General features: G+C 57.1%; 5 protein-coding genes across 5 annotated transcripts; 2 read left to right on the top strand and 3 right to left on the bottom strand.

The window, feature by feature from the left end:
- Positions 1-146: 146 nt before the first annotated feature.
- On the top strand, positions 147-2,239 carry QBC33DRAFT_464214 (uncharacterized protein). Its single transcript, XM_060425125.1, has 2 exons — positions 147-516; positions 660-2,239. Exons 1-2 carry the CDS (start codon positions 483-485, stop codon positions 1,943-1,945), a joined length of 1,320 nt encoding a protein of 439 aa, XP_060288948.1. The 5' UTR covers positions 147-482; the 3' UTR covers positions 1,946-2,239.
- QBC33DRAFT_483977 (carbon-nitrogen hydrolase) lies at positions 2,087-4,071 on the bottom strand. The gene is made up of 2 exons (XM_060425388.1): positions 3,245-4,071; positions 2,087-3,186 (listed from the first exon to the last, which is right to left on the bottom strand). The coding sequence occupies exons 1-2, from the start codon at positions 3,767-3,769 to the stop codon at positions 2,350-2,352; spliced, it is 1,362 nt and encodes a 453-aa protein (XP_060288947.1). The 5' UTR covers positions 3,770-4,071; the 3' UTR covers positions 2,087-2,349.
- QBC33DRAFT_28351 (uncharacterized protein) lies at positions 4,071-5,463 on the bottom strand. Its single transcript, XM_060423271.1, has 3 exons — positions 4,975-5,463; positions 4,598-4,922; positions 4,071-4,536 (listed from the first exon to the last, which is right to left on the bottom strand). Exons 1-3 carry the CDS (start codon positions 5,302-5,304, stop codon positions 4,373-4,375), a joined length of 819 nt encoding a protein of 272 aa, XP_060288946.1. The 5' UTR covers positions 5,305-5,463; the 3' UTR covers positions 4,071-4,372.
- On the bottom strand, positions 5,218-7,514 carry QBC33DRAFT_28456 (FAD dependent oxidoreductase-domain-containing protein). The gene is made up of 2 exons (XM_060423276.1): positions 6,623-7,514; positions 5,218-6,559 (listed from the first exon to the last, which is right to left on the bottom strand). The coding sequence occupies exons 1-2, from the start codon at positions 7,274-7,276 to the stop codon at positions 5,624-5,626; spliced, it is 1,590 nt and encodes a 529-aa protein (XP_060288945.1). The 5' UTR covers positions 7,277-7,514; the 3' UTR covers positions 5,218-5,623.
- Positions 7,515-9,236: 1,722 nt separating this feature from the next.
- QBC33DRAFT_464203 (uncharacterized protein) lies at positions 9,237-11,403 on the top strand (the record flags this gene model as incomplete). Its single annotated transcript, XM_060425124.1, has 5 exons — positions 9,237-9,782; positions 9,834-9,907; positions 10,022-10,606; positions 10,676-10,938; positions 11,108-11,403. Coding segments are annotated over exons 1-5 (1,494 nt in total), but the record flags the coding sequence as incomplete, so codon positions are not given.
- Between the last annotated feature and the right edge of the window lie 657 nt (positions 11,404-12,060).

Here is a 12,060-nt window from a genome sequence, read left to right as displayed (position 1 = left end):
TGGATGGAACGGTGTGACGAAATGCATTAGGTAGGTAGGATGGTAGAGTTCAAGTAAGTCACGTGGAGGGGTGAGTCTAGTGCAGAAGCTCAGACCAATCAACCTCCGCCCTGTCATTGAGCCTCGACGACTCCGTCATTTACGCAGTAGAAACGAAACCCGAGGTTCTGGTTCATTATCAGTTAGCCTAATTTCTCAAGCACTCTTTATTATCCCCGAAGCTTCCCGGCGGGCCTGAGTCCATACGAGAGATGCTAATCTGCTATTCATTCTCCCTTTATTGACCCGGGCTTTGAGTCCCAGCCCTCTCCCCTTTCCGTACTCAGCTTATCACTGGACTCTCGCTGCCTCCCTTCGTTTCGTTGTCGGTATCTCGTGCTGTCGCTCCTTAGCCAAGAGCAAGGCTGAAGCTCGCGCATTATCCGCCTAAACACTACGCCTCGACGATCTGCTGTTCCTCTTATCAAGTTGCCCGCGTCCACATGGCCATGGCTGAAACGACGCCCCAACCTCATGGTAAATCACCCGTCCCCTCTCCCTTCCATTGCCTCCCACCTACGGATCTAACTGCACGATGCCTCGCTTCCCAACGAAGTTCGGGGGCAGAAGCAGCCCCTCCCCTCCATTACTCCAATGTGTTGACACTGACAAAATGCCAGATCGGCCAGACCGAGTGGGCCGGCGGCGGCCGTTCTCTACCCTGATGAGGAAGCTTGCCAACCTCAAGGGTGCATCCTCTGCCGACGGCAACCGCCTCGCAAATTCGAAACGAAACAATACTACTTCTAAGAAGGGACATTCCAAAAACAACAACCCGTACCCGCTATCTGGGAGGATAGGGACTAGCCCTGGCACGCAGAACAGCCATTACTCTTTCTCGACGGCCCGTAGCACCAGGACGTCGAGCGCTACATCCCTGGGGCGGGGCAGCTCCATTCGCTCCTCCGTCGAAGGTCGAGTGCCTCCCACTGGCGGCACTAGGTCTATGGCCCCTACCGTGTCAACGGACCACGAAACCTCGCGATCGATAACAACTCGGTCGCACGGCGCCTCATCCCTGGCTGGAACTAGCCGCACGGCCAACGGCGGCCTCGAGTCCCGTAGAGGCGGCGATAGTACATTCTCCTCGCCGGCCCCCTCTGTGCGCTCCCTCACCACAACCCTCACGACCATCCAGTCGATGGCTCCAAACGGGTTCCAAAACACCAACCCGACCAACACCAACATAAGCAGCCACCACGGGCACCATTCCCACCCTTCCAACTCCCAAGTCATCCACTTCGACCAGCCCTTCCCCACAGCCTCCCCCGCATCCGCCATCCCTGCCCACCTCACCCCCTCCCTCAGCACGCCGGGCCATCCGACCACCTACTCCACCGCCACGGCCAACAACCTCCTGACGGACAACGCCTCGATCCTGACCCTCGCGTCGTCGTCCAAGCGCCGCCGCCGCCGCTCCCTCGACACGGACGCCTCGGTACGGGCCCTGGCGCCGTCGTCCCTGTTCGGCGGCAGCCGCGAGTCGCTGCCCCTCAGCGTGCTGAGCGCGACCGTCGACGGCGTCGGGCCCACGACGCCGGGCCTCCACCGCGGCGCCGCGGCCGCGGCCGCGGGTGCCGTGGCCAACGAGCGCACCAGCATCTACTCGACGACGGGGATCCTGGCCAGCGAGCGCAACAGCCTCTACGCCAAGCAGGGCATGGGCGGGCCCGCCGGCGGCGGCGACGGTGCCAGCGTCAGGAGCGGGCTTTTGGGCCATGGCAGGGCTGACAGCGTCACAGGCAGCATCGGCGGGATGGCGACTAGTCCGCTGGCGAGCCCGTGGGAGGTGGTGTTGGAGAAGGAGAAGGAGGACGGCAGAGTGGGAGAGAGAGTTGAGGAGGACGAAGAGCGTTACAAGCCAGGGGGCGAGAACAGGGAGTACGGGCGTGACGCGAAGGATTAAGAAGGCATGGTTGAGCAAGGGAACGACAGGTCTGGGATACGGGTGGGGATACCATTTTTTTCCTCTTCAGGATTGTGTTTGTGGAGTTGTTGGCTTCGGTCGCAAGGGATAAGCATTATCGGCTATGGATTCGGATGAGGTCAAGGGAACGATGCGATTGAATTCTGGGCATAATACTGGTTTGGAAGTGATGGAGACCACGGTTATGCGCAAGCATCGAGATATTATCAATTTTCAACTAGCTTGGCGCCAAAAAGGGGTAGCGATTAATACAATCTCATGATGCCCTTTGAACGAGCTTAAAGCAGTTCATGTGCAAACCCCAATGTAAATATGCACATGCCCATCAGTAAGGCAAAGGGTCCAAGTCCAGACCTTGGACCGAGAACTTGAACGAATCATTCCTAGAGAGCCGAATTAGCCATCAAGCTTCGCATCGGGTGCCATACCTGTGATGTGACGCAAGAAGAGATCCATCCGTACCTCGAGTAGCTTCCGGCCGTGTCGATATCCAGCCGGCCCCTGATGCACTCGTCGAAGTCGACATCGGCGTAGATAATGCCCTCGTCGTCCTCCCACTGCGGCCCAGCGAGGACGTCTCCAAAGGGCGATACGATGGCGGAGCCGCCGCGACACTCAAAGCTGCCGGCAGCGGTCGTCTTCTCCGCCTGCTTCGGTGGCTCGCCGAGCGGCGGGGACAGGGGCGACTCCTCGATGGCGTCGTCGACGGCGGCGGAGCCCTTGCAGCTGAGGACGATCTCATTGCCATCCTCGTCGAAGATGGACTGCCTCCGCTTGCTCGTCCTCCGGGAAGTAGGCGACGGCAGCGCGATCTCGAACCCTTCCTCCGTCAGGCACGAGTTCCGCCGCGGTGGGGCCTCCCGAGGGGCGGCTTCCCGGCCGCCGGCCCTGTGGCCTTCCTCTCGGCCCTCCCCACGATCCACCCCGTTCGCCGGCGCCTGGCTGCCTTTCGCCCGGACGCACATGTTCGAGGTCACCACGAAGCAGCGCCCTTCGATGGCCACCGTCCGCATCAAGGCCAGCCACGAGTCCCTCGCGTCGGCCGTGGGCGCCAGATACAGGTTGATGTTCTGGGCGTACAGCGCCTGTCTGACGAGGGGCATGTAGTTCTCCCAGCAGATCGCCGCGGCGAGGTTGATCCGGACTCCCTTGATAGTCGTGCTCACAGCCTTCAGGGTTGCAGGCGAGCCCTGGGCCCAGACGAGGCGCTCACTGCCGGTCTGTCCGCGAGTCAGTCCGGCCGGCACACACCCCAACAGCAATGGTTTTTTAACTCACCGGCATCACCTTCCGCCGCTTCCCAATGGCTCCCAGCTTCGGGCACACATACACAACAGAGCAGTACAAGCTGCCCCCCGCCTTCTCGATACACCCCACGACCAGAAACAGCCCATTCTCCCTCGCAATCCGCTCCAGCTCCTCGCGCGTCCCATCCCCCCTCCTCGGCGACCCCTCCCCCTCCACATGCGCCCCCTCTCCCACACCCCCAATCTCCCGCCTCACCCACTTATCACCAGCCCCGGCACCCCCCTCGCCGACAGCATCGCCAAGATCGACAGCCCCGCGGAAGTAGGCGAGGTACTCGTCCCGGCCCGCGGCCGACCTGCCCCCGACGACGGCGCCGAACGACGCGCCCCGCGGGTACCCGCCGACGTATGCCTCGGGCAGGAGCAGGATGTCCGCCGCCGCCGACCCCGCCGACCCCACCCGCCGGGCCAGTCGGGATAGCTGGGCCAGAGTCTCGGCCGCCGTGGCCTGGCTTGGGGGCGAGGCTGTCGCGAGGCGGATCTTGGTGGGTGACATTGTCTTTTTTTCTTCTTCTTCTTCCTCTTTTTTCCTTCCTTCTCGGACTTTGGTAAAACCCCCCGTTGTCTTTGGTAGAGGAGTGAGTAAGGTGGGGAGATACCGAGCGGGGATACTACCGTTGAGCGTGACAAGTACGAAGGGTGTCGTGGCTTGATAGGGTGTGGTATGAGTGGTTTGAGCTTTAGAAATAAAAGATGAGGCGAGACTAAAGTTCAAAGTCAGGTCATGAGACCGCACTCGCTACATGTTCCGAGATCGATGGCTTGTTGGCACAGCTATGCGTAGTACCGAGGTAGGTAGGATCAGTTGGCTGATGCTCCTGTATGAGCTGTGACGTCATCCCCACCACCAATTCTATGTGGAGAGCTCTTGTACGGATCCGTACTGGAGAACACAACACAGTCATTTGGTTTCCCATTCTCATATTCTTATGGTCTGTGACCCGTAGTCCACACCAGACTGGAATACATCCTAAACGCCAAATAAGAGATGCTTCTGTTGAAACACTCCGTCCACATGGAAATAACAGCAGAGCAAGCACCTGGCACATCCAACCACTACCCCGGGGAAGGGGCGTTTCAACGAGAATCAGATCCCATCTCAATGTGTTAGAAGTCGACCACCCCGGACCATTTCCCCAACTCTGTCTTGAACGGTCTGGAACTTCATGTATCCGCAAGCTTCGCTCTCCAGATGATTGAAGAAGGAAGCTAGGCTCTTGAATTCCGTCCGGCACTTGGGGCAGTGGTAGAGGCTGCTCTGGTCTGAGGAAAACGAAGTTAGACGCCGGGACAGGAGGGTGCAGGGAAATGGCGGTATACTCACGAGCCTGCGAGTTGAGATGCTGGTTTAAGCTGCCGAGGGTAGTGAACTCTCGGTGGCAGAGATAGCACTCGTAAGCACAACCATTCCAGGAGCGGCTGTTTGCCTCGTAGGATGGTGTGCCTTCCCACCCGATGAGTTTCTTGGTGATCACACCCCCAGGATCCCGAGCCCTCACCCGCTTGTAGATCTCGTCACGGTCAACATCGCGGGCCATGGGACACGACCCAGACTCTAGATGATGAACGAGTCCGGTGGCGGTCGTGTAACGCTTCCTGCAGAAGCAACATTCGATCTCTTGGCCTCGGTGGGTTCGCGAGTTGAGATGCTAGGCTCAATTATCAGTGGCGGGTAGCTGAGAAGGGATGGGTGAGACTGACTGCGCGGATATTATTGTAACTTTGGAAAGTCCGATCACACTCGTCGCAGTAATAGTGGTCGCGGATCTCATGCTCCATGAGGTCCTCCTCCGAGGGCCAAGTCTCATCGCATATGTCGCACTCGTAGGAGTCGTCCGAGTCATCGGCGAAATGATCCAGGGTGTTCATATGATCATTGCAAGCACGCTGGCTCCCGAAGTATCTCGGGCACGTGTCGCACTCAAACGGAGGGGCGCTGTGGCCGGTGGCTCGGCAGTGGTTCTCGCGAGCCTGCCACCCAGCAGGAAACGCCTTTTCGCAGGTATAACATTCATAACATTCTACAGCCATGGCTGAAGGACATCGAGAGGGCAAAATGACAATATCGGCAATATGAAGAACCTCTCGCACGAAGAGGAGAAACGAAGGACAAATTAGAAGGCTCGAGTTGGAAGGTGGAAAAAGGAATATGGGTGAGGGGACGTGGGGGTTTAGTTGAGGTGCCCAAGGCTCTATCGTTCCTTCCTTTTTCTAGATTTGCTCACTTTGATCCAACTGGGCAGGTAAAGCTGAGGAAATACCTAGGTACCTATTTGTCTGTACCTAAGTACTGCAGGTTTCCGGGGTCGGGACTGCCGTGTTCAGAACCTATCAATGACTCCTTCCTTCTCTATATGATCCCGTCCGCTAGATCCGCTACATCCATGCGCTTTATCCTCTCATGGGTGGGAAGGAGCTCGTCAGGGAACCAATCCCTCAATCGCCCAGCAGGTCTTCCCGGTGCAGTGGGCAGATCTTCGTCTTCGCTCCCTGCAATCATCACACCAAGGGCAGTCCCCGAAAGCCACGCCCAGACCATCCCATCGCCGACGAAACCAGCGGCCGTCCACTCTCCAGCCTGGCTTTGACCAGCTCTACTTGATTTTGTGGCCTTCCGCCCGGTCAAACGCGGGTCCAGTCGCCCAACAAACGGGAGGAAGTCGGCTGTGAGAGCAACCACACCAGTCCAGACCTTTTTTGCTCTGCCGTCAATATCTCCGGCCCAGTTGGATTCGAATATCGTCGGCATGATGCCTAGAATATGGGCCGCCGTCAAGGCGTCGATCTTGCTATCATCATACACCCCAAGTTGGTCCAACCCTTGTTTCTTGGACTGGCCAAATCCTCCCCCGATCATGATATCGCCAGGCACTCCGGCGGTAGTCGGCCGCTGTGTCGCATAGTCGAAACCATTTCCGTATATCACGGACCACGATCGTTGACCGTTATGGTCGGGGAAGTTCTTCCCTGGTCGTTGGGCTGACATGTGGGCTAGAAGACTTGTCATCTTACCCCTAAATCCTGGCACGAGGTGGCTTGCAAATGCGTTGGTCGCATGGACAACGTGCCTGCTGCGAATAACCCCTCTGTTGGTAGTTACGTCAAGAGGGAATTCCGAATCAGGTGTAGACGTCACGGTGGAAACAGGCGTATGAGTCTCTATCGACAGCTTCTCGGGGAACTCGTTCAGGAGGCTCTTCCATATAGACGTTACAAACCGGTAAGGCCACAGAGCGCCGGCTTTGTACGATATCGCCCCAACTACAAAGTGATTGACGGAGAATCTCTGGGTATCCCGTTAGGTCATGTCATCTCCATGGAGACGGTGGGGTGAGCACAAGCTGCCTACCTTCTGAGCCTCACTGGCAGTCCAAGCAGTCATTTTGAATTCAGGTACCCACTTCCGAAGATACTCGATTTGTTTGACCGCCTCCTCGTAAAGCGACTCCTCTACGTAGTAATCCACCGTCTCCACCTCCCGACACTCGGCGACGTCGATGCTTTCGGCGCTGCACAGCCCAACCAGGGTCTCGAGATGCCTCAGCTGGAAGCGAACCAAGGACGCGGCTCGGTCGGGCGACATCTTCTTCTGGAGACGACCAACCATCTCGTGCGGACTTGCCTTGATGTGACCGCCATTGCGCCCGGTCGCCCCAGAGCAGATCTGACGCGCCTCAAGGACGACCACCCGCTTGTTGTCATCCTCGCCCTTCCGCCGCCATTCGTGCAGGATCGTCCTCGCGACCGCCGCCCCGGTGATGCCGGAACCTATGATGACCACGTCTGCCTCCTCCGGGAACACGGGCGACTGGGCGTTCACCAGCTCCGGGAAAGGCGGCTGGTCGAACCAATAGGACTCGGTGGGAGAGTCGACCGGCAGACCGGCTGGGCTGTTTACGCGCGCCAGGAGGGCGTTGTAGTCGGCGGAAATGCTCCGAAAGGCGGAAATGATGCTCTTTATGCTCTTAGCGACCCCTGCTAGGGCCGAGATGATGTTACCCATCGGGAGTGGAGTTGGGGTTCGGACGGCACTCCTAAAAACCTCCTCCTAAATGGGTGGTGGTTTGGGTCAAAACAGCAGGCTTTAGTGCTGAGTAATTAGGTACCTAGGTATGTATTGTATGTACAGTCCATGGCGGGGGGTGGGATGCCGCAAGAAATGTACCTACATACCTCCTCTGGAAGTTGCCGCGTCCACACAGATGCGAAGTTGAGATAAGCTTCAAAGGTTTAACCCAGCCTTAGCGCGACAACCAGTCTCGTTAGTATGATTTTGCTTTGAATACCACACTCGGATAGGAGAACACGGCTAACAAGTAAAGCCGCCTATGACGCCGGAACAGCCAGTCCATGTCTACCATACATACCACACCGCGGGCTTATGGGGGTCTCCGGTTTCATTACTTCCCTCATGTTTGCAAGCTTCTTCTGGCTCCTTCACTCAAGCCTCCGATTGGGAATCGAAGGGAATCCTACCTTACATGGGGTATCGGTCCCTCTCCCAGGATATACCATGATATGGACACTTTACATTACTGGGAATATCTCCTTGGTTGGGTCACGATGAACGACCCAGTCTCGGGGACTCCAAGATGACTCTTAGGAGCTCGACCCCTCTTGATTTACCCTTGCCCAATATACCATGGCTCGCGGATAGCTCTCGGACGGATATAAGAAAGGAGAAGGACGTTGGTGAGCCAAGTTCGATATTAAAATTCTCCAGCCAATATCCCACACTACAGTCACAAATCAACAACACACAGCCAAGCCCGCCTCAGTTCAGTTCTGGGTGTGACTTGCAGGCTCAGAAATTATACAGCCCAGTCTGTCCGCCTCGTCCCTGATCTTCCTCGCCCTCTCCATGTCGGCAGTTCCTCCCAGAAGCCTCTCCTCGACGGTTTGTTCGCCATCGAGGTAATGTTCGAGGGCGAACGACGGGTCTTGAGTCCCGATTCTGATATTTGTTTAGCTGGCTTCTCTCTTATCAGGGGCTAACCTACTCGTCTCCGGAGACAGCCACGGTGATGGACGTCTGTTGGGACATCGTGGATTGGTTGGATGGTTGGTTGACAGGATCCGGTGCTGATCAGTCTTGATACTTCCGACAAGACCTCTGAGGGTTTATAATTCAGTTTCTGTCTCTTTCAGGAGAGACTCAGGAGAGACTCTCGGTGCGTGTGCATGCCCTTATTCTTGTTCCTGCTCTTCTTCGTCGTGGGCAATGCTCCAAATGCCTTCAACGCCTCTTTATACCGAAGACAGTTCCGTATTCCAAGCCATCTCGGCTCTCAACGTCGCGCTTGTGTGCGCGCTGCGAACATTGGAGTACTCTGCGCATCCGCGGCATCGAGAACCATATCTCAGGGCCTTTTCAGCGCGGGCGGAGATCCCGCGAGATCCACCCGCAGCCGTTTCGGTCACCATTTGTCTCCGCACTTGAGCCATTCTCTCTCGGACGGCCTGGTTTATGCTTCGGTTGGCAGGATAGTCGCGTCTCCGCATACACGCACTATGCATGACACTCCCCAGCCTTACGGGGCTCGTCCAAGAACATACGTCAGGTTCAGCTTCGGGATAGGTGTGAGGGCCGCAGCAAGGCTCTGCCACTCGGCCCAATTGTGCCAACAATGGTTGATAAGGCATGGGGTGAGGCCCCTCATGGACAGTTTATGCGAGGCCTCAGATGTACATCATGCCTAGATGCAGCTCGCAATTGAGCAATTGCACCTCGTCCCGCACTTCTCCGCGTCCTATCATCTACAGACACGAAGTGGTCATGGAAATGTCGTGCCTCTGGGTCTAACCAATCTCGGCCGCCTCCTGCACGCTGTCAGCCAGTCCCGCGCCGTTGCCTTCCAGCCTTACTGTCTGCTCAATTGCGTTGAAGATACCTGCATGTGGGATTGGATAATCCAGAATGGCTCCACGCGGGTGGGAAGGGCGGGGGGGAACACGGGGGGGCACACGGGGTGCGATGAGCGCATTTGCGCAGTTCCGCACGAGTATATACCATGGATGTCAGTCGGTCATCTGTCAGTCTTGGTACCGTTTATACCCGGAGACCCTCAACATCGCCATTGCTGCCATCACTGAGTGTTGATGTCTTACAATTCTTGTCATCAAGAGAATTGGCTTAAGACAAGGGTTCTGGCGGTTTCACGACTTGCACATAATGACTCGATCGCTCCAAACGCAGCCTTGCGACTAGCACTCAATACCAACTTCCTTGAAGTATGATCTGCTGCGTGTCGGCACCCTTACAACTCTTGACCTTTCCCGGTCCTCAGAATTACGTTCTCGACTTTCAGCACCAGTACAAGCACCTGACCTCCACAGGGTTCGGGTGGAAACACGGTTCGCGACGAAGTCCCTCGTCCAAATTGTCAACACCTATACGCCGACTCGATTCCCGAAGCATGGTCAGGGCCTCGGGATCACCAGCCCAGAAGAAACCCTCGAGACCTTCAGCCGGTCAAGCTTCCTCGCCGCGAGATACTCACAAGAACTCTGTAAGCCTTCATCTCTCCGTTACCCGGCATGTGTGCTTACGATGATGATAGGCCACGACTTTGTCAGTTACATCTACTGTCGTTAGTCCAGGCACAGAGAATAAACAGACAAAAGCACACCAAAGGTGCGTCCTCAACCCGTTTACTCCATCGCACGCCACCACCCACACGCCCCTCTCAGCACTCCCCCCCTTCACTATCTCATGCTCTAGTACTAAACTTAAGCCATGTTGAAACAGTCGACCTTCGTCATGCAGCTCTACGCCCTCAGTCAAGTCAGGACTCAGAACGGCTAGGGCTGCAGCGGAAGAGGTAGAGGAAGCAGGCGACTCTGATACCAGCGAGGACAGTTGCTCCAGTGTCATAAGCAGTGACATGAACTTGTCCGATTTGGAGAGTCCTCCAACTAGTCCCGAACCCGACTGGCCACACGAGAGCGCTCTGGAGCGCAAGAAGAGGGAACTCGTAGATATTGGAATGGCAGTTTTCAACGAAGCCTTCCACGCTACCCTTGCCCAGCTTGAATTCGGTCATGATTCGGGGAATGGCAGTGGCTCGCACCAGCCAGGCAAACCGTCGACAAGCAAAGGCAAGTCCGGGAACCAGCAGCCCCTCGGGGGCCAGAAGAGACAGCTCATTGACAGCGATGACGACGGAGCCGACGATCTCGGGGATGGCAATTTTGGTGATAGAAACGGCAACAAGCGAGCCAAGAAGACAGCTGAACGCCGGTTTGCATGCCCATACTTCAAGCATAACCCCGATAGGTACAGGAATGAGAGAACATGCTGCGGCCCCGGGTGGACGACTGTGCATAGGTTGAAGTGATTCGCCCCCTCCCCCATGTCCCAGACATCCTTGTCCGAGTCATAAAAAGCTGACAGAACTCCAAGGGAACACCTACTACGGAGACACGCTTTGCCAAAACATCTCTGTCTCCGCTGTTACAAAACATTCAAGTCCGAGGCTGAGTACGGCGACCACCAGCGCGCTGCGACGCGCTGTCCGCTGGAACGGGAGAACCCCTGGGACGGGTATTTTGACCAGGCGACGCAGAAGATCCTTCGCTCCCGCCAGAAGGCATCTTCTCCTGAGGTTGAAAAGTGGAAGGACGTCTACCGTCTCCTCTTCCCTGGCGATCATGTTCCATCTCCATGTACGGGAAACCCACCTCCCCCTCCCCCTTGCTACTCGAGCCCCGGAAAAGAGACAGGGCAGAAAGAAAGAAAGTGTGAATAAAAGGAGGAACTGGGGGGGTAAGAGAGAAGGAAAACAACGGGAGAAAATACATGAGATAACCTGTCCTAATACCAATTGCTTCGCAGTCTACGACGATGACGAAGGCGAGTGCGGCGGCGGCCCCCGCAAAGTCCTCAGCGGCGGCAAGCGGGGAGGACCCGAGCTCGTAGAGTACGAGCGCTACCTGCTCCGGGAGATGCCCGCGCGCGTCCGGCGCGAGCTCGAGTTCGCCGTCGAGCAGGAGCTCAACTGCGTCGAGGAGAACATGAAGAACAAGGCTATCGAGATCTTCAAGAACCTGGAGCTCAAGCTGCTCCGCGACTTTGCCGACCGCGCCGCCGCCGCCGCCGGTGGTGGTGGTGACCGGCGCTCGTCCTCGCCCGACCCCGCCACCACCACCATCACCCCTGCCAGGCAGGCGACGCCCGGCAGCCCGGTCGAGTCGCCCGCGCCGCCGAGCACCGAGCGCGCGGCGCAGGTCGGCCACAAGCAGCAGCAGCAGCAGCAGCAGCCCGATCCGGTCCCCGAGCCCCAGACGCCGCTGCTGTATCTCGAGGACCCGGAATTCTGGAGATACTTGCCCGAGGGGGATTTCCTCGAAGAATTGCTGCGACCCGAGTCCCGGCCGGGGCCGGGGCTTGGGCTCGACTTTGCCTACCCCACGTAGCCCGGAAGACTCGGGCGCATCGCCCGTTTCACCCAATCCGTGATCATGGTAAATCTTTGCCGGCCCTTGCGATACGTTCTTGATAGTGCTTGATACTGACTTCTCGCTGCTCAAGGATTACCAACCCCCCGACAAAGAAGCGGGAAAAGTAGGAGAATAGAAGGGCGAAGGCGTTTCACTCCTTGTGGCTTGTATTATGTATATTTCTTGTCCGATGATTCTATTTTGGTGCCCTGGGCAATGTCAAGGGTAGGAGGAACCCACCGGATGGCTGAGCGTGTGCGAATCCCCCCTCCCCAATCACCCCCTTTTAAGTTTCCCTTGATTTTCCTTTCCCTTTTTAATTCTCTTCATTCTGGCGCTCTCGAGTAA

This window comes from Phialemonium atrogriseum (assembly GCF_030411735.1).
Source record: "Phialemonium atrogriseum strain 8032-3 unplaced genomic scaffold QBC33scaffold_1, whole genome shotgun sequence".
Taxonomy (NCBI): Eukaryota; Fungi; Ascomycota; class Sordariomycetes; order Cephalothecales; family Cephalothecaceae; genus Phialemonium; species Phialemonium atrogriseum.
The sequence above is the reverse complement of the archived record's forward strand: the minus strand, read 5'-3'. Positions and strand labels throughout refer to the sequence as shown.

What these genes read in the sequence shown, in the direction of transcription:
- QBC33DRAFT_464214 (XM_060425125.1), top strand. Translation starts at nt 483, where the DNA reads ATGGCCATGGCTGAAACGACGCCCCAACCTCATG. An exon ending in AACGACGCCCCAACCTCATG is followed by an intron (nt 517 to 659) that starts GTAAATCACCCG and finishes ACAAAATGCCAG; the next exon opens with ATCGGCCAGACCGAGTGGGC.
- QBC33DRAFT_483977 (XM_060425388.1), bottom strand. Translation starts at nt 3,769, where the DNA reads ATGTCACCCACCAAGATCCGCCTCGCGACAGCCTCGCCCCCAAGCCAG. An exon ending in AGCGGCGGAAGGTGATGCCG is followed by an intron (nt 3,187 to 3,244) that starts GTGAGTTAAAAA and finishes ACTCGCGGACAG; the next exon opens with ACCGGCAGTGAGCGCCTCGT.
- QBC33DRAFT_28351 (XM_060423271.1), bottom strand. Translation starts at nt 5,304, where the DNA reads ATGGCTGTAGAATGTTATGAATGTTATACCTGCGAAAAGGCGTTTCCT. An exon ending in GTTACAATAATATCCGCGCA is followed by an intron (nt 4,923 to 4,974) that starts GTCAGTCTCACC and finishes AATTGAGCCTAG; the next exon opens with CATCTCAACTCGCGAACCCA. An exon ending in GCATCTCAACTCGCAGGCTC is followed by an intron (nt 4,537 to 4,597) that starts GTGAGTATACCG and finishes CGTTTTCCTCAG; the next exon opens with ACCAGAGCAGCCTCTACCAC.
- QBC33DRAFT_28456 (XM_060423276.1), bottom strand. Translation starts at nt 7,276, where the DNA reads ATGGGTAACATCATCTCGGCCCTAGCAGGGGTCGCTAAGAGCATAAAG. An exon ending in CTGCCAGTGAGGCTCAGAAG is followed by an intron (nt 6,560 to 6,622) that starts GTAGGCAGCTTG and finishes CGGGATACCCAG; the next exon opens with AGATTCTCCGTCAATCACTT.